Here is an 18,487-nt window from a genome sequence, read left to right as displayed (position 1 = left end):
GTGGAGATGAGAAAAGCTAACAGGGCATAGGCCAGCGGCTGGCAAGGAACTGAGCTGCGACTTACTCGCTGCCGGGATCCCACCGGCGGGGACTGTGGGCCGTTACTCCCGTTCAGAGTCCAGGTCTCCATTCTTGTGTGTAGCCCTCATCCCTGCTCCTCTTGAGTTCAGTGCTAACGCAGACGGTTTAGCTCCCGGGCCCGGCCAGCGAAGAAGTAGGAAGGCGGGCCCGGCCGATAGGCCATCCGGCCGGAGCTCCGGCCGTGGGCGGGCCTCGGAGGGCCTGGCCACGCCCCCGAGTGGCCGCCCTGCTTCTGCGCAGGCTCAGAGAGCGCGTTCACGTCCCGCGGCACCACCCACATCCTGGGGACGTCGGCGGCGCGCGACGTGCTTCGCCGGATAAATGCGGTGGCGCCGGTCGTAGGAGAGCTTCTGTCCTGAGCGTCAAGGCTCCTTGGCGTTTGGTGGCGTTAGGTTCTGCGCCTGAGCCCGTCCCTGTACCTGCCTGTGCCATGGCGGACGAAGGGAAGTCATACAACGGTCAGTGCGGGGCCTCGGGCCGGGAGGCGACGCGGTGGGTTGGGGTGGGCGGCCCTGGCCTAGGCCTCAGCCCGGGGGCGGGAGGCCGCGAGGAGCCCTACGTCCGTAGGTAGCGGTGGCCGCGCGGGCAGGGGGCGCGGGGCGCCGGGCGCCGCGGGACCCAGGGGCTCCAGAGTCGCCGGGATTCAGGCGTTGGAGAACCTGTGGCTCAGGGGTGGGGTGACAAGATTCCTTTCAACTTTGAGGGTGGTTGATGCCTGTCAGTTCAGTTTGGCGGCCCGACTCTTCCTTTAAATGTGAGTCAGTAGTTGCTTGTTCGTGGGCTACCCTGGTGCCCTATTTTTCTTTCTTTCTTTTTCATTTTTTTAATACGATCAGTCTGTTCTTGTAGCTTGCTGCTTATTGTTTACCAAATTTCTAGTCGGAAACCTACCCTGACATGTTAATTCATTGTGGTGGTTAGGACACTATGACAGCTGAGGTTTGAATCTGGAGTTGGCTGTGCTAACCCCGAGTGAGTTAAACTTTCAGGCCTTGTTTTCCGCCTCTTTCTTGTGGGTACCTGTCTCCCAAGTGTGTGTGCTTGTGTGTGTGTGTGCGCGTATGAAATCATTTCTATCAAGTGCCTAGAACACAGTAACTGGAGTGGGAATTTTTTTCCGTGAACCGTAGTTTCACGGTCTCTTAATGTATTCCTTTTTACTAGGGTCGCTTGGAGAGGATCATTGTTTAGAGGATGCTAGATATTAGGTGGATTTCTTTGAAAGTTATACTTTTTTTGTATTTGTGTAATACTGATGATTTATCCAGGCCTGAAAAATAGCTACCCAATGAACCTTTATTTTAATTCAAATATAATTACTTGGTCTCCTTCCTCTAGCCATCCCCATTGTCACCTCTCTCCCCAAATTCATCCAACATGCAGAGTCCATTTAGTGTTAATGTGTATATATTTGTTTCTAAAGCTTACCATTTAGGGAATTCATCCCAAGGGAAGGCTAATTCTCCCTTATAGGGTCAGCCCTATTATCCCAGACTGGCCTCAGTCAGTCTCCCCTGTGTCAGCTTCCCAAGTTCGGTATTGCAGGCAGGCATGGCATATGCCTGCCTCATAGACTTTTACTTTTTTTTGGAGGTGGGGTCCTAGGGTTAAACTCAAGGTCTGGCAAAAAGGTAAATAAATAGAACCAAGTGTAGTAGTGCACTGTTTAAGGTAAGAGGATCAGTGGTTCCAGGTCATCCCCTGTGTGCCAGGCCTTCTGTTCTCCCACAGAGCTATAGACAAGGAGGGATGAAAATCCCTTGGTTTTTTTTTTTTGTTTGTTTGTTTGTTTTTTCTCAAGACAGGGTTTTTCTGTTTAGTCCTGGTTGTCCTGGAACTCACTTTGTAGACCAAGCTGGCCTTGAACTCAGAAATCCGCCTGCCTCTGCCTCCTAAGTGCTGGGATTAAAGGCATGTGCCACCATGCCCGACTGTTATTTTTTTGAGATGGTTCACCAAGTTGTGCAGACTGACTTGAAGTTTCAAATTCTGCCTCAGCCTCAGTCTCAGCCTGGGTGATCTTTGTGTGTGTGTGTGTGTGTGTGTGAAGGATAGGATAGGCAAGCACGTTATCAACTGAGCTGTATCCTCAGCCCTCCTTTTATTTGTTTTGTCTACATCTATGCAGACCACACACTAAGAGAGACAGGTCTCAATCCTGGTCTGGCCTTGAACTCTGGAGTTCCAGTCCTCTTCTCTTAAACATTGTACTACCACACTTGGTTGGTTTGTTTGTTTATTAATTTATTTATTGAAACAGTGTGTCAATGAGTAGTTCTATCTGTTCTAGAACTTACTGAGTAGACCATGCTGGCATTCAAAACTCAACAGTTCTCTGCCTGCCACTGTCTGGGATTAAAGATATGTGCCACTATGTTTGGCTTCTTCCCCTTTTTAAGGCAGGGTCTTAGCTTATCTGGAACTTGGAATCCTCCTGCTTCAAACAATGGTTATATTGGAGAACATTCCCTACCTCCCTACCGTGGTTATATTGGAGAACAGTCCCCACTGTGGAACCTGCACCAGTCCCTGAATCAATAAGTCCCTCGAGGTGCAGGCTATTTTTGCTCAAAGAAACTAGCATTTCGCAAGTTCAGAGTGCAGGAGATGGTAGTTGTTTTTAGGAGACTTTAAATACATCCTATTTATAAGAATTTTTTATTTTTTGGGATAGAATCTCATGTAGCCCAGCATAGCTTTGATTTCTTGTGTAATTGAAGCCTCCATTTCCCAATTTCCAGGATTGCAGGTGGTGGCCGTAACATCTGGTTCTGTCACCATCAACTGTACACATAAGCAAAAGAAAATGCAAGTGGCAGATTTTAGGTGGTTTTCAGGAGTCTGGTTATATTTTGGGGTTGCCCACACTTCCACATTTTATTTTTCTCTGTAGGATCTGGTTTCTGGGTAGTTTTGGTTTTCTTTTTTCTTTAAATTCTAAGGGTGATTTGGGGTTTTTTTTTTTTTTGTTTTGTTTTTTGTTTTTTTGAGACACGGTTTCTCTGTGTAGCCCATTGCTGTCCTGGAACTCACACTGTAGACCAGGCTGGCCTTGAACTCAGAAATCCTCCTGCCTCTGCCTCCTAAGTGCTGGGATTAAAGGTGTGTGCCACCACGTCCGGCAAGGGGGGTGGGTTAATTTTATACATGTACACAGTTGTAATTGAATTGTATTCACCTTTCATTACTCTTTTTTTATTTTTACATATTTGTTTATTAATTTATTTAATGTATAAGTGTTCTGCTGCATGTACACCTGCATGCCAGGAGGAGGCATCAGATTCCTTTATAGATAGTCATGAACCACTGTGGGTGCTGGGAATTGAACTCAGGACCTCTGTAAGAACAGCCAGTGCTCTACACCATTGAGCCATCTCTCCAACCCTACTCTTTCTATGGTTTTTTTTTTTTCCCTATGTCTATTTTGTCTGTATGTATATTTGTGTATGTCTGGTACCTGCAGAGGCCAGAAGAAGGTACTGGATTCCCTGGAATTAACTACAAAGTCAACTTCCATACAGACTCCAGAGCCCTGGCCAAAAGAAAGATCTTTATAGGACATAAACATCAGGAACAAGTTATTGGAAAACCTGGAAATGTTGACAAATGATGGGGTCAAGAGTGTATTCATGGAGACTCATTGCTTAAGAACACTTCCCAGGGCTGGAGAGATGGCTCAGCGGGTAAGAGCACTGACTGCTCTTCCGAAGGTCCTGAGTTCAATTCCCAGCAACCACATGGTGGCTCACAACCATCTATATGGAGTCTGATGCCCTCTTCTGGTGTGTCTGAAGACAGCTACAGTGTACTCATATAAATAAAGTAAATCAAAAAAATTAAAAAAAAAAAAAAAAAAAAAAGAACACTTTCCAGAATACCAGCTTTGATTCCCAGTGGTACAGCTATGAACTACTGTGTGGGTGCCAGAAGCTAATTCTGGGTCCTCTAGAAGAGCAGCAAGTACTCTAGTCATTGAGTGGTCTCTTCAGCCTCTAACCTGAGTTTAGTTAAGGTTGCTCATGAACTTGTGGGAAGACTCTTCCCTTCTGCCTTTTAAACTTTGTTTTGTTTTAAGACAAGACCTCAATCCCAGCACTCAGGAGGCAGGCGGAGAAAGCCTGTCACGAAAAACAAAAAACAAACAAACAAAAAAAGACTGGACTAAGACAAGACCTCGTGTAGCATGAATTGATCTTAAATTCAGGGTGTAGCTGTAAATGACCTTGAAATCCGAATTCTCCTGCTGGTGTTAAAACCATGGACTACTAACACTAAAATGAAAAAGGCTGTTTTTGTTGCTTGTTTGTTTATTTTGAGGAGATACTGAGGATAAAAGCCAGGTCATTGACTGTGATAGGCAAGCTTTCTATTACTGCCTCTGCCTTCCAAGTGCTGGGATTAAAGGCGTGTGCCACCACCACCTGGCTTGATTTTTCTTTTATGTATATAAGTGTTTGACCTGCTTGTATGTCTGTGTACTATGTAAGTGCCTGGGGTTCCCGTGGAGGCCTACAGACAGTTGCTCAGTATGGTGGGTGCTAAGAATCAAAGTTGGTCCTCTAGAAGAGAAGCTAGTTTTCTTTCTTTCTTTCTTTCTCTCTCTCCCTTCCTTTCTTTCTCTCTCTCTCCCTCTCTCCTTCTCCCTTTCTTTCTTTCTCCCTTTCTTTCTTTCTTTCTTTCTTTCTTTCTTTCTTTCTTTCTTTCTTTCTTTCTTTCTTTCTTTCTTTCCTGTAAGTACACTGTAGCTGTTTTCAGACACCCCAGAGGAGGGCTCCAGATCTCATTACAGATGGTTGTGAGCCACAGTGTGGTTGCTGGGAATTGAACTCAGAACCTTCAGAAGAGCAGTCAGTGCTCTTAACCACAGAACCATCTCTCCAGTCCCCCCATCCCCAACTAGCTAGTTTTCTTGAGAACATTATGACTAGCCCAGTCACTAGGCCTAGCATGGAAGCTGATGGGAACAGATGCGGAGACCCACATCCAAGGTGGAGCTTGGGCAACTGTGAGGAAGAGGAGGAGGAAAAAGTGTAGGAGTCAGAAGGGTTGAAGACACCAGGAGAATTCAGTCCACAAAATCAACTAAGCAGGGCTCCTAGAGGCTCATAAGAGACTGAAGTGGCAATCACAGAGCCTACATGGGTCTGCACTAGGTACTCTGCCTGTATGCTGTAGTGTTTAGCTTTGGGATTTTTTTAGGACTCCTATTGGAACGGAGATGTCTTGACTATTTTGCCTGTTCTTAGCACCTTTTTTCTCCTCTAGGGTTACCTTGTCCAGTCTTGATATGAGAGGTTGTGTCTAGTCTCATTGCATCTTACTATGCCATACATCTTGTTATGCCATGTTCAGTTGATATCACTAGGATACCTACTCTTTTCTGAAGGGAAACAGAAACAGTAGACAAAGGGTGGGAGGAGGAGAGTTGGGGGGGGGGGAAGACTGGGAGAAGTGGAGGGAGGAGAGGCTCTAGTCAGAATGTATTATACAAGAAAAAAAGAAAAAGAAAAAAGTCATCTTGCTGGAGGTTGTGGCCCACACCTTTAATCCCAGCACCTGGGGAGGCAGAGGCAGATGGATCTCTGAGTTTGAGGCCAGCCTAGACTACAGTTAGTTCAAGGATAGCCAGAGCTACACAGAGAAACCCTGTGGTGGTGGTGTGGTAAACCATTTCTCTAGCGCCTTGAGGTACATTCTCGACCCACTTATTTATTTATTTATTTTTGAGACAGGGTTTCTCTGTATAGCCCTGGCTGTCCTGGAACTCACTCTGTAGACCAGGCTGGCCTCGAACTCAGAAATCTGCCTGCCTCTGCCTTCCAAGTGCTGGGATTAAAGGCATGTGCCACTACTGCCTGGCCTCTCCACCCTTTTATTTCCCAACATTACTATAGTTTTCCAATAACTTGTTCACGATGTGGATGTAATAAAGTTCTTTGCTCTGGCTAGGGCATAGGCATCTCTGTGAAAGAACCTTTGTAGTTCATATCTGTTTTTTCCAAGAGTACAGAGTACTAGAAACTGGTGATCACACCAAGGTAACTTAGACCATTCATGCATTTACTAATTTCTGTGTCTGTTTCCAACTCCAGAGCATGATGACCGTGTTAGTTTCCCTCAAAGAAGAAAGAAAGGCCGGGGGCCTTTCCGATGGAAGTGTGGTGAGGGGAATCGTAGGTCTGGAAGAGGTGGTTCTGGTATACAGTCTTCCCGATTTGAGGAAGATGATGGAGATGTAGCAATGAATGATCCCCAGGATGGCCCCCGAGTAAGATAGTAAGTGACCAATTAGTCTGCTTTGAATGGTGACCCACTGAATTATGTAGCCCTGATGTCTTTGTTGTGTCTGGTCTTACCTTGTAAAGTGATACTTGACAGAACCAATTTAGTAGCTGTAGTTTCACTAGCAGGACAGGTTCATCTTCCCTAGTGTTTATGGAAATTTAATTCTGCTTCCCAATAGCAACCCCTATACCAACCGGCCTAACCGTCGGGGAGATGGTTGGCATGATCGAGATCGAATTCATATTACTGTACGGAGAGACAGAGCCGCTCCAGAGAGAGGAGGGGCTGGCACCAGTCAAGATGGGACCACCAAGAACTGGTTCAAGATTACAGTGAGTACTTGGAAGAATAGGTGATTCAGGAACAGGACTAGACTCATTGAAAGTGTTTGACACCTGTCTCTAACTCCTCTAATCCATTTTCTCTAACATTTACTCAACAGGGAAGTAGCATCCTAATCCATTCTTTCCTCAAATGAGTGTCTTAGAACATCTAAGAACAGAGTTAAGGAGGATAGGCAAGGTGACATGTGAAAGGGAATCTGATAAATGTGGTCAGGATGTAGCCTAACACTTAAGCTAAGAGTGATTCTATGGAGTCTCTAGGGGACAAGTAAAACACATATATCTTAGGACTTTTAGAATTAATACATTTGATATGTAGCCATGTTGTCTGAGTCATCTTGCCAGGAATAATAAGTATATGGAAAGGAGTTAAGGAATGTTTGTATCTCAAGTGGAAACCATACACCTGTCCTTTCTTGAAGAGGGAAAAAACCCCAGCTTTTTTTAGCATAGAAGGGCTCTACCAGCCTCATGCATGTAAACATGCTTCCTATCTCTGAGACCTCACACATGCTAAATGCCTTCTATCACTCAGCCTCATGCATGCCACATTAAGCATGCTTTCTGATAAAGCACTGGAAATACTTTCAATCTTGGCAGAAAATAAAAGGAGAACTGAAATATGCTGGCTTGGTTACATGTGTACCTTTCTCTCTCACTTCCAGATTCCTTATGGTAGAAAGTATGACAAAACATGGCTTCTGAGCATGATCCAGAGCAAGTGCAGTGTCCCCTTCAATCCCATTGAGGTAAGGCAGAGTTAGACCTGAAAGGCTATGGAAGGACCTGTGGACTCCAGATTGAATGTTGTTTGTTTTTCTTCTTCCAGTTTCACTATGAAAATACACGGGCCCAGTTTTTTGTGGAGGATGCCACTACTGCTTCTGCATTAAAGGCCGTCAACCAGAAGATTCAGGATCGAGAAAACAGAAGGGTATGTGGACAAGGGCCTGGCATGGCACAGTTGGTGCTCATGCACTAAAAGGGACTAAGTCTTAGTGCTGGTGATTAGGCTGCCCTCAAGTATGTTCTTGCCTTTCTGTCTTCTCTTCAGATATCTATCCTCATCAACGCTTCTGCTCCACCCTACACTGCACAGCGTGAACTGAAGCCCGAACAAGTAGAGCAGCTCAAGGTAAGGCTGGCTCAAGTGACATGGTCCAACAGACTTTCAGTCTCCATCAGTGACGAATAAACCCTTCGCTTTCCTTCTTCTAGCTGATCATGAGCAAACGATATGATGGCAACCAACAAGCACTTGACCTCAAGGGGCTCCGCTCAGACCCAGGTATGACTTACAGCAATGGTTCTGACTAAACGGAGAGGGGAAACAATTGGTCTTTATAACACTGTATGGGCAAGATCTCTCCGACTTCCTTTTCTTTCTATTTGCTACAGATTTGGTGGCCCAGAACATCGATGTTGTTCTAAACCGCAGAAGCTGTATGGCAGCCACCCTGCAGATCATTGAAGAGAACATTCCTGAGGTGAAGCTTTTTTTTTTTTTTTTAATTAATTAATTTATTTATTTTTTTGCATTAAAAATCAGTGTGAGATGGGTAGGATAGGATGAGAGACAGATTTGCCCCATGGTAACACATCTAAATTTTGTTCTGTTCCTAGCTATTGTCCTTGAACTTGAGCAGCAACAAGCTATACAAGCTGGATGGTATGTCTAGCATTGTGCAGAAGGCGCCAAACCTAAAGACCCTAAATCTCTCAGGAAACGAAGTAAGACTGATATCTAGGGGTGCTTTTGTTTTTAATAGTTAACTGACTATGGAGGTGGAGGTCAGACTGTGTTGGGAGTTGGGTCTTTGCTTCCACGTGGGTTCTTGGGCTGTGATGCTTATGAGGCGAGAGCTCCTGCCCACTGAGCCATCACACTGACTCGGTTCTTGGGCTGTGATGCTTATGAGGCGAGAGCTCCTGCCCACTGAGCCATCACACTGACTCGTGCTGTGTTTCTGTGATGATGGAGCCAGGAGAGTGTGACTGGCCATAGTGGGAAGCAAGAAAGAGAACTTAGGATTTAGAAGTGTGGGAATCCAGCTGCTATTCTTAGTAAGGTCTGTTTCTTCCCTTTTACTCTCTCCTCATCCTTCACAGTTGAAGACTGAGCGGGAATTAGACAAGATAAAAGGGTTGAAGCTGGAAGAGCTGTGGCTTGACAGAAACCCCATGTGTGACAACTTCGGAGACCAGTCCAGCTATATCAGGTCAGTTGTAGTCTCTGTCTCCCCTCCTGGGGACATTCACCCCTGGGAGGCTGAGCTAATGCACCCTGATCAGTGCCCGTCTACAGGAGAACATGCAGCCCTGAGCTGGAACCACCTGTTCTTTGGGAGGAGGAGCACGCATTCCTTTCTGCCTGTCTATGTCTCCTAGCTCTGTCCCAGATCTCTCCTTTCTTCTCACCTGACTTCTGTTCTCTAGTTCTCTGGCCTTTCTCCTTCTTTCTTGAATACAGCCTTTTCTAGAATCTCCCTACCTGTTATTCCAGGAAGAGCACCTCCCCTTTTCTGTTCTGATGTGGAGGTGTCTTATATATGCCCTACCTGTGTGTTTGTCTTCAGCCAAAAGCCTGGTGTACTTAGGCTGTGAGAAAGTCCTCTCTTATTGGAACTGTCTACTGAGACAGGCCTTCTTTGTCCTTGCATGGTCCCTCTTGCCATTGTATCAAGAGGGACTCTTTATTTTCATGATCCACTTAGCCAAGGCTGTGGCCTGGTCCTTTCTGCCCATGCTGACGTTGATGCCTCTTGGAGGCTGGTACCATGCTATTGGTCTCTCTTGCCCAGTGCTGTGAACTGGGCCTTTCCTGGAGAAGAAATCTGGGTTTCCCTAAGATGTGATCAAAGCCGGGGCCCCGCCAGCAGGCGAGGGGGATCCCAAGGCAAGTGCTGGGCGTGGAGGCCACAGGGGCATCTGCTACCAAGGAGACAGAGAAATGACCCTGTCAGGGGCACAGCCCCTCCCTCACTCGCACACCTCACGTCACCCTGCTTGGCCCCGGAGGATGGCTGGTTAGCCAGAGACGGGTAAGATTCCTCAGGGAAGGAACAACCTAAGACAGGCACAGTCGCAGAGGGGCCATCAGGAGAGAACTTGGGGGCCAACTGAGGTGGGGCACAGACCCTCACCCCCCCAACTCGGCAGAGGCCTGAACCCTCATGTCTTCTGAGGGAGGTTTCCTGGCCCCGTGGCTGCTTTACCTCCCACGCCCAGCTTAAACCGGGACCCAGAGAGCAGACAGAGACCTGGCCAACAGCAACTGCAAATCATTATAGGATTTATTCTTCATTTCTACCTTGGGACCACAGGAAAAGGGCAGCTGAAGGAAAGGGCTGTATCAGGAGGTCTTTCTTTCTGCCATTCTTTTCTGAATGCCTCTGCCTTCAGGTCTGTCCCTGTTGCTTTGCTTCCTCTTTGTCTCTCCATTTCTCTCTTGTTCCTGCCCTACCTTTCTCCATTTCTCTTCTCCTTTCCCTTGGTCTCTTTTCTTTCCTCCTCCTTGAGCCCTGTCTTGTTCATCTCCTTGCCCCAACATCCTGTGCCATACTTGTGGTGTGTTCTGGTCTTGGCGAAGGCCAGACCTGGCAGAACTGGTGGATACCTGGTGAGGCAGCGGAGCCCCTGGGCTCCAACCCCATTCCCTCCTCCCGGGGCTGCACAGGTGAGTAGGTGGAAGGTAAGGGGGGCAAGGTGGGGAAGGCAGCCCTAGGCTTAAAGCCTGGGCTGAGAGTGTCCTCCTGTGGCACTCGGGATCAGGCAGCAAGACAGCAGAGCCAGCCTTCAAGGCAATTAAGAAGGGGGTGCCCCTGGTGAGGAGGGGAATGGGGGTTCTTGTCCCCAGGTTTAAGCTGGGGAGGAGTGGGCGATAAGCAGGATGGGATGGGCTGTTCCTCGGGTTTTTGGTGTATTTGCTCCTAGAGCAGCCCAGGAGGCATGATGGCTCTGAAGCGTCACTCACTTCTGTCCTGTTCTTGACAGCGCCATTCGCGAACGATTTCCCAAGTTATTACGCCTGGTAAGTCTAACATTTTGTTCTCAAGAACAGGGACAACCAAGGTCTTGCCTCTATTTTGTGACCACCAATGTGGGTGTGCAGATTTGTTTGAGAATCTGCTAACAGTGGTAATCGTCATCTTAGAAATGCCTGTGGACAAAGTTTATATAGGATCCCTGCACGCTCTCCGTGTCGTTCAGCTTTTCTCTATGCTCACAAATCCAGTCTTTCTTCAGTTTCTCATATTGCATTCACTTCTTTTCACAGGATGGCCATGAGCTACCCCCTCCAATTTCCTTTGATGTCGAAGCCCCTACAATGTTACCACCCTGCAAGGTCAGAATTGGGGTTAGAATTAGAACTGTGAGTGGGGAGCATATTGGTCCTGTGATCTTAATATCTTGTTTGATTTCAGGGAAGCTATTTTGGAACAGAGAACCTAAAGAGTCTGGTCCTGCACTTCTTGAAGCAGTGAGTATCCCAGGATCCCTTAGTGCTGGGGATAATGACTGGCCTATGCATACTTACTGGTGTGTCCTTTTGGTTCCAGACACAGAATTCAGACTTTTAACTTTCTTTACAGGTACTATGCAATTTATGACTCAGGAGACCGCCAGGGTCTCCTGGATGCCTACCATGATGGCGCCTGTTGCTCGCTAAGCATTCCTTACAACCCTCAGAACCCTGTCCGGTAAGTGTCACATGTCAGAACCTATCAGAATCACAGGATTCTGTGGGAGATAGAGGCCACTGTTCTGACCACCACCATCATTCCCTCTTATTTTCCAGAAACAACTTAGCTGAATACGTCAAAGACAGCAGAAATGTGAAGAAGCTTAAAGAACCCAGTAAGTACATTGTGTGAGCAGTCCAAATGGGAAACAATCAGTAGAGCTAGTCAGTGTGGATGTGCCCTAACCTTGGTTTCTCTTCCTTCTGCTTGCAGCCCAGCGGTTCCGACTCTTAAAGCATACACGTCTTAATGTCGTTGCCTTCCTCAATGAGTTACCCAAAACTCAACATGACATTAACGCCTTCGTGGTAGATATAAGTGCCCAAACAGTAAGTGCCTATTCTCTCCTAACAGAAGCCCAGAAGTGGGGTGGATAATGGGCTTAGCATTCACTGCATGAGGTGGCTCAGGCTCTGGTTAGAAACCTCCATTACTTGTGGTGCTTTTTCTCTTTCAGAGCACATTACTGTGTTTTTCTGTCAATGGAGTCTTCAAGGAAGGTAAGAATTTTTAGTTCTGAACCTTTCTCAGTATCTTAGTTTCCTAGTTATCTTCTCATCCCTTTTCTTCTCTGACCGCCTTCCTATTTTGCCTAGTCCATCTTGGTTTGGCCTTAAAATTCTTCCCACCTGTCTTATCTGCAGTATGTCTTATCTGCCTGGGGACCATAACAGTGTAGGTTGAGTCAAGAAGTATCCATTTCCATCCCTGTGTTAATTCTCTGGATCTGGGAAAGTTGTAGTACCTTTGAATCATGCATTCTTTTTTTCTGTTTTGTTAAATGATTTCATAATACTCTTGCACAGTGATACTTCAGGCAGTGAAATGACTTCAGACACTTTACCAGGCCATAGGCTAACACTTTCTAAGTTGTTTCACTTCCTACAGCACACAGCAAGTTCTGTAACTATCCTCCCTGCCCTGATATGTCCCTTCCTCCTACCTCTGTTCCCTTATGACCAAGTAACCATCCTTACCTGGCCAAGTTAGGGTTCTTTGTATCAAATACCATGATGTGAGTGATAATTGTGAAGATGAAGCTGCAGTGACTATAAGGAGCCATTGCTCGTTCTCATTGCAGTGGATAGGAAGTCTCGAGATTCTTTACGTGCTTTCACAAGGACGTTCATTGCTGTTCCTGCCAGCAATTCAGGGTAAGTCCTCAGCTTATCAGTTTGGGTATTATTTTCAGTGCCAGGGAAGCAATAGGATAGTTAGAAGGTAAGGATATTCTTCAGCTAGTTTTGGAAATTGCAGAAAAGCAATAGAAGTGTATTAAGTAACTCACAACTATCAGTATGTTAGAGAGTGAGTATATAATTCTAGTGTGTTTGTAAGCTAATCCTCCTAAACACCTAGTCTATAGTCAAGGGGAAAGGGGAAAAGGAACTTGAGAGGGGCATGTGGATAGTAAACAGATCTGCAAACAGAGACAAGGTAGAAAGATGAGGTTATTTGTCCATTTATTTAAGATGTTTTTTGTCCCCAAGGCTATGTATTGTAAATGATGAATTATTTGTGCGGAATGCCAGCCCTGAAGAAATCCAAAGAGCCTTCGCCATGTCTGCACCCACACCTTCCTCCAGCCCAGTACCCACGCTTTCCCCAGAACAGCAGGAAATGTTGCAAGCATTTTCTAACCGGTCTGGCATGAACCTTGAGTGGTCTCAGAAGTGAGTGCTGATCATAGATAGCGGAAACCAAGGGGAAACAGATGGCCTGACAGTGAATTATATAGTGCTTTGATAAAAAGATTCCTACTAAGAATTCTTCATAGGTTATTTTTAAATATTTAAAGCACAAATGAACATTTGGTTTTCTGTCCCCTTCCCCTCTTCCCCAGTTGGCCTTACAGACTAAACCTAGACACACAGATGCTGCAGTCACTGCCACTGAGCCTTTGTAGGTGGCGGTTTGGAAACATGGCCTTACTGTGGACTTTTGTCCGGCCTTGAAAGCATTGAAGGCATGAGCCATCGGCCTGGCTGCCAAGTTTTCTTGTGCTTGGTTGGTTGGGGTTTTTTTGTCTTTTGGTTTTTTTGTTTTTTGTTTTTTTCTATTTTTTTTTTAAAGATGTATTTATTTATTATATGCAAAGTACACTGTAGCTGTCTTCAGACACTCCAGAAGAGGGCGCCAGATCTCGTTGCGGATGGTTGTGAGCCACCATGTGGTTGCCGGGATTTGAACTCTGGACCTTCGGAAGAGCAGTCAGGTGCTCTTACCCACTGAGCCATCTCACCAGCCCTCTTTTGGTTTTTTTGAGACAGGGTTTCTCTGTTTTCCCTGGCTGTCCTGGAACTCACTTTGTATTGTAAACCAGGCTGGCCTCGAACTCAGAGATCCACCTGACGGGATTAAAGGCGTGCGCCACCACGCCGCCTTCGTTTGTTTTTGTTTTTCTTTGATTTTTTTTTTGTTTTGTCATTTTGAGACAGGGTCTCACTAAGTTGTCAAAACTGGGCTTCAACTCTTTACCAAGTCCTAGATTCCAGTGAGCCTGAGCATTCCAAGGGAACTAGAACTATAGGTGCATTCCTAAGTACCAAAGCCTTTTTATATGTGGGTCTGTATTTGAGACAGGGTCTCACTTGCACCTTCGATGCTTGGAAGTCACTTTGTAGTCCAGGTTTACCTCAAACTCACAGAGATACCCACCTGCTTCAGCCTCTCCAGAGTGATAGGATTAAAAGTCTTGCCCAGCTGGAACATAGTTTTTAAACCGTGTAAATCGTTCCCTACCAGTGTAAAACTACACGTTGGTTATTTTTGGTAAACATTTTATGTTTTATTTGTACAAGTGGTGTGACCCTGTGTAAACTTAATGAAAAACATTGGTGACTTTTTCTGTGGGTTGGATTTTGGTGACTGACTGCATTTTGGTTCTTATGTGGCTTCCTATTTTAATCATACTCTAGGTGCCTTCAAGACAATAACTGGGACTACACCAGATCTGCTCAGGCCTTCACTCTTCTCAAGGTAAAGTATGGGAATTTTTTTTTGTGGCTAAAAATGGATTTCTTGAGCCTTTAAAAAGGGTCAGATGAAGGCTGGGTATGGTGATGCTTGCCTTTTAATCCAGCATTTGGGAGGCAGAGGGAGGCAGATCTCTGAGTTTGAGGCTAGCCTAGTCTACATAGAGAATGCCAGGACAGCCAGGGAGTCACAGTAGCTGGGCAGGGAAGGTGGGAGAGAGGTGCCTGGTTCTACTTACATTTTATCTTTCTGCAGGCCAAGGGAGAGATTCCGGAAGTAGCGTTTATGAAATGATCACAAGAAAAGTCTCCTTGTAAATAGCCCCTGGATAATATTGTCTGGCTGTCATCTGCCGTCTCCTGTCCAGCCCGAGGCCACCCTGTAACTGTGACAGAGGAGGAAGGGCCGCTTCATCCTCCTCACCTACCTTCTGGAAGACTTAGAGAATACTTCCGGAAGATTGAGCCTCATGGTGCCAGGAAGCCAAAGCTTACTTTGTAGAGCTGACACTAAACTACCCGAAGGACTTAGGTGCTCTGTGTACTTAACCCCAGGATTCCCTTTACTTTTTAAGATAAAGAGTGATATTGTAGTTTGTGTCCCATTACTGGCTTGTTTCCCTCTCAATGCAGGAGGGGCGGGCAAGTTCGCCGTGATAGGAAGTCCCGCCCCGGAGACGGAAGTGCGCCGCCATGGTGGCGTCTCTGCCTCCGCGGTATGTCAGGCACCTTTTGTCCGTGCTGCGGTCCCAAAATGTGCCCCGGTATTTGCAAAATGGGGTTCCACGGGATGTGCTGCTCTTCCAGCACGAGCGGGGCCGCTTCTTTGCCATCCTTGGACTGTTTTGTGCGGGTCAGGGCATCTTCTGGACCTCCCTGGCTGTTGCAGCCTTGTCCAGACCTCTGAGCCGAGTACCTGCGGAGGCTCCCAACCGGAGCTACCAGGACCTGCGCTTCGCACTCTGGCGCTACGGGCTGGCTGTTGGTTGCGGCACGATGGGTAAGCGCTTGGGCTCCAAATTGCTGTGGGGCTGTGAGCACAACGCTCACTTAGCAAAAAAGGGGCTTTCAAAAAAGTGGGACACACGATATGGGTGTGGTGTAATCAAGTCCCTGAATGCCTTGCATCCTCACCCTGCATACAGTAGTCCAAGATCTGCCCCTCACACTAGCCACGAGCAGGTATTTGAAGCCACGAACGCATTTTCTCCGTTTAACAATAGAGCTGGCCATCTATAAAAATGTCGATGGGGTGGGGGACATGGCTCAATTTGGTTTCTAAGAGTGCTTGCCTAGTATGCATAAGGTCTAGGGTTTAGTCCTCAACACTGCCTAAACATATATGATAGCATCCAGATGTAATCTGGATTTGGACAGAAGATCACAAATTAAAAGTTATTGAACATATAGCAAGCTTGCAGCCAGCATGGAATAATAGACCCTGTCTGTTTTTTCAAGAACTGTTTCGGCCTCCCTAGTGATGGCGTGCACCACCACTGCCTAGCTACCTTTCTTTTTTTTTTAAAAAGGGATTTAGGAACCCTTTAAAGTTTTAGAGTGTAATTGCTCAAAACTGTTACTTCCATTACAGCAATTTGACTCTAAGGGGTGGGGGTGGGGGTGTCTGTATAACCTTTTACCCCACTTTGCCTCCCTGCAGGAGTCTTGGTCCTTGGTGCTGGTCTCCTCTACTCACTCCGATCTGTGCGGTCAGTCATGCTCCTTGCAGGAGGGCAGCAGGTGACATTGACCACCTATGCCCCCTTTGGCTTGGGTACCTGTTTCACAGTTCCCTTGAACCAGATTTCCTGCATGGCTCACAGAGGTGAAGTTCCTGCTATGCTGCCTCTGAAAGTCAAAGGCCGGAGCTTCTACTTCCTTTTGGACAAAGCTGGACACTTTCCCAACACTCAACTCTTTGATAACACTGTGGGTGCCTACCGGAGCCTGTGAAAAATGGCTTACCCTTCTCAGACGATGCAAAACCCTTAGGGATGAGGAGACTACCAGGACAATAAAAAGGTGCCCCGAATTCACTAACAGCCAATAAATCTCTTCCAAAAGGCTTGATACGTGCCGACTTAAGCCATCATTCTGTCCTCTCATCTATTTAACATCAAGAAATCCATGCCATGATGAAGAACAGTAATATATTATTTTGGTACAAAAAAAGTTTAAGGAGAAAAAGCATAAGTGTCCTATTTGAATGTTTCCCTCCTGGAGGGAAAACTGAGGTTTCTAATATAAACAGGGCTGTACTGAGACGAGAGGATTAAAAGCACTTGGGCATGCAGGTTCTGGTTGTAGAAAGCACTTGAGTATTCTTCAGGAGTGAGACTGGTGGTGCCCAACAAGAGCATCTGTCTCAGAGCTCCACTCTTGGTCACCCCTCTCTTGGGGTTGGTATGATGTGGCTTTAAACTTGCACTGCATGGCCTGGAGCAGCAAAGCCAGACACCACAATATCAGATTCACCCAAGAAGAGGTCTGTGAAAGAGAACAGGAGTATGAGGTGGGAAGCTGGCTCCAATCCAATCCTACCCACACAGTCTGATCAGACTAAGGTGACAAGCCCCATAGCTACTCTGAGCTTGTGAATGAAGTACAGCCAAGCACATACTACATGGTGAACACGCTTAAGCTACAGTTGCTTAATCTTAGCATATCCCTGTGTCTCACTTCAGCAGTGTGTAGGCTGGAGTAAAACTGCACAGCAGTTCCTGGAGGTGTCCATGAGATTTTCTGGGCTTCAGAGCAGCTGTGAAACAAGGTTAAAGAAACAAGTTGTGAGAAAGAGGGGGACATGCTCTAAGCACATCTGTGTCATCAGAGACAAGGGCCAAAGGAAGGGGATAAAGTAGGAACTTAAATGAGCGACATGTCCCCTACAGAAGGACAGTCCCTGTCAGGCTTCCCTCCCTCTCCCATTACCTAATTGTAAGGTTCAAGGAGATGATGGAATTGCAGAAAGAATTGGTGCCAAATCGAAGTATACAGGCAGACACTAAGATCAGGAAGATGGCTGTAGCTGAGATGGCCAAAGCAATTCGGAGCCCTATAGAACCTCTGAGGAAGAGAAAACAAGCTTTGTGGCCGAGGTGGGACTCATCTCACCTCGGCCCTTTGTCATCAGTAGGGCAATCACCTGTGGGAGTCTTCGATGCAGCTACTGTAGACCCAGAAGAAGAGAAGCAGAAGGCAGTAGAGCGCCAGGATGCCTGAAGCCCCAGCCACGAAGTAGCAGAGGGAAGGGGCTGAGGGACCTAACAAGGCCAGAGAGGAGCCATTGAGTGCAGCCACACCATACAAGGGACAGTTACCACCAAAGGAGCCCTGTGGAGAGAAGCTGTTAAGTCCATTTCAGTTCAGTACCCGAGATGTAGGTTCCTGTCATATGTAAGGACTAGTTCACAAGTTGAGGTGAACAGGGAGACTGATGGATCTGTTGGGAACAATATCTCAGGGCCCAGAAGGATCCGAATTCAAAAGGTTATAACTATAAGGAACCTAAGAGAAATCACAAGTTTGCCCTTCTCTGTGAGCAGGAGTAAGTAGGTGTTTTAGACTCCTATAGTGATTCAAAGTATCCTATCACCAAAACTACCCAGCAGTAGGCAAGACTCAAATGTACACAGTTGTATGTTTCCTCACTTCACATACTTTGTTAACAATCACGATTTCTCTGCTACACTGTTTTACAAATGTTCCTATTACTGGATGGGTGCAGAGACGGCCTGTGTGTTTCAAAACCCTAGTAGCTTATGAAGTTCGACTGGAAGCTTGTCCAGTTCCTCTGGGGTGGAAACAACTTTGGAACGTTCTAACCCCAGGTCCGGTGTAGTCACCCTGTCCAACCCCCTACGTAAGCCTGCTGGACCCCAAGGCCAGCCCGCCCCCGCAGCCGCACCTGGGTCCGGGTCAGCGTCGCGGCCGCCAAAGCCCCGCACAGGAAGGCGGCAGTGAAGAGCAAAAGCTCAACTCGCTGCAACCAAGGCAGCGCCATGGCGCCCAGGCTACCAGGAAGCCAACCGCCCAAGCCCCGCCCACGAGCACAGACAC

At 46.8% G+C, this 18,487-nt stretch overlaps 3 protein-coding genes across 3 annotated transcripts; 2 read left to right on the top strand and 1 right to left on the bottom strand.

Annotated features, from left to right (window-relative positions):
- Positions 1-360: 360 nt before the first annotated feature.
- Positions 361-15,021, top strand: Nxf1 (nuclear RNA export factor 1). The gene is made up of 21 exons (XM_021151548.3): positions 361-540; positions 6,175-6,358; positions 6,546-6,699; positions 7,377-7,460; positions 7,541-7,645; positions 7,766-7,846; positions 7,930-7,999; positions 8,110-8,198; positions 8,335-8,442; positions 8,821-8,930; positions 10,705-10,741; positions 10,988-11,056; positions 11,136-11,191; positions 11,304-11,411; positions 11,510-11,568; positions 11,667-11,782; positions 11,911-11,953; positions 12,535-12,607; positions 12,944-13,126; positions 14,372-14,432; positions 14,685-15,021. Exons 1-21 carry the CDS (start codon positions 513-515, stop codon positions 14,721-14,723), a joined length of 1,857 nt encoding a protein of 618 aa, XP_021007207.1. The 5' UTR covers positions 361-512; the 3' UTR covers positions 14,724-15,021.
- Tmem223 (transmembrane protein 223) lies at positions 14,750-16,498 on the top strand. The gene is made up of 2 exons (XM_021151551.3): positions 14,750-15,428; positions 16,089-16,498. The coding sequence occupies exons 1-2, from the start codon at positions 15,122-15,124 to the stop codon at positions 16,379-16,381; spliced, it is 600 nt and encodes a 199-aa protein (XP_021007210.1). The 5' UTR covers positions 14,750-15,121; the 3' UTR covers positions 16,382-16,498.
- Positions 16,499-16,561: 63 nt separating this feature from the next.
- Tmem179b (transmembrane protein 179B) lies at positions 16,562-18,484 on the bottom strand. Its single transcript, XM_021151550.3, has 5 exons — positions 18,336-18,484; positions 17,574-17,761; positions 17,360-17,494; positions 17,108-17,186; positions 16,562-16,915 (listed from the first exon to the last, which is right to left on the bottom strand). The coding sequence occupies exons 1-5, from the start codon at positions 18,429-18,431 to the stop codon at positions 16,754-16,756; spliced, it is 660 nt and encodes a 219-aa protein (XP_021007209.1). The 5' UTR covers positions 18,432-18,484; the 3' UTR covers positions 16,562-16,753.
- Positions 18,485-18,487: the final 3 nt, after the last annotated feature.

The sequence above is a fragment of the Mus caroli genome, unplaced genomic scaffold, assembly GCF_978045245.1.
Source record: "Mus caroli unplaced genomic scaffold, Mus_caroli_1 scaffold_20, whole genome shotgun sequence".
NCBI lineage: Eukaryota > Metazoa > Chordata > Mammalia > Rodentia > Muridae > Mus > Mus caroli.
Note: the sequence above shows the minus strand (reverse complement) of the source record. Positions and strands in the feature narration are given on the sequence as shown.

Coding starts and splice junctions, on each gene's coding strand:
- Nxf1 (XM_021151548.3), top strand. CDS start 513: ATGGCGGACGAAGGGAAGTCATACAACG. Junction 8,931..10,704: donor GACCAGTCCAGCTATATCAG/GTCAGTTGTAGT, acceptor TGTTCTTGACAG/CGCCATTCGCGAACGATTTC. Junction 11,057..11,135: donor CAATGTTACCACCCTGCAAG/GTCAGAATTGGG, acceptor GTTTGATTTCAG/GGAAGCTATTTTGGAACAGA.
- Tmem223 (XM_021151551.3), top strand. CDS start 15,122: ATGGTGGCGTCTCTGCCTCCGCGGTATGTCAGGCACCTTTTGTCCGTG. Junction 15,429..16,088: donor TGTTGGTTGCGGCACGATGG/GTAAGCGCTTGG, acceptor GCCTCCCTGCAG/GAGTCTTGGTCCTTGGTGCT.
- Tmem179b (XM_021151550.3), bottom strand. CDS start 18,431: ATGGCGCTGCCTTGGTTGCAGCGAGTTGAGCTTTTGCTCTTCACTGCC. Junction 17,762..18,335: donor CGACGCTGACCCGGACCCAG/GTGCGGCTGCGG, acceptor TTCTCTCCACAG/GGCTCCTTTGGTGGTAACTG. Junction 17,187..17,359: donor TCCTTGAACCTTACAATTAG/GTAATGGGAGAG, acceptor CTTGTTTCACAG/CTGCTCTGAAGCCCAGAAAA.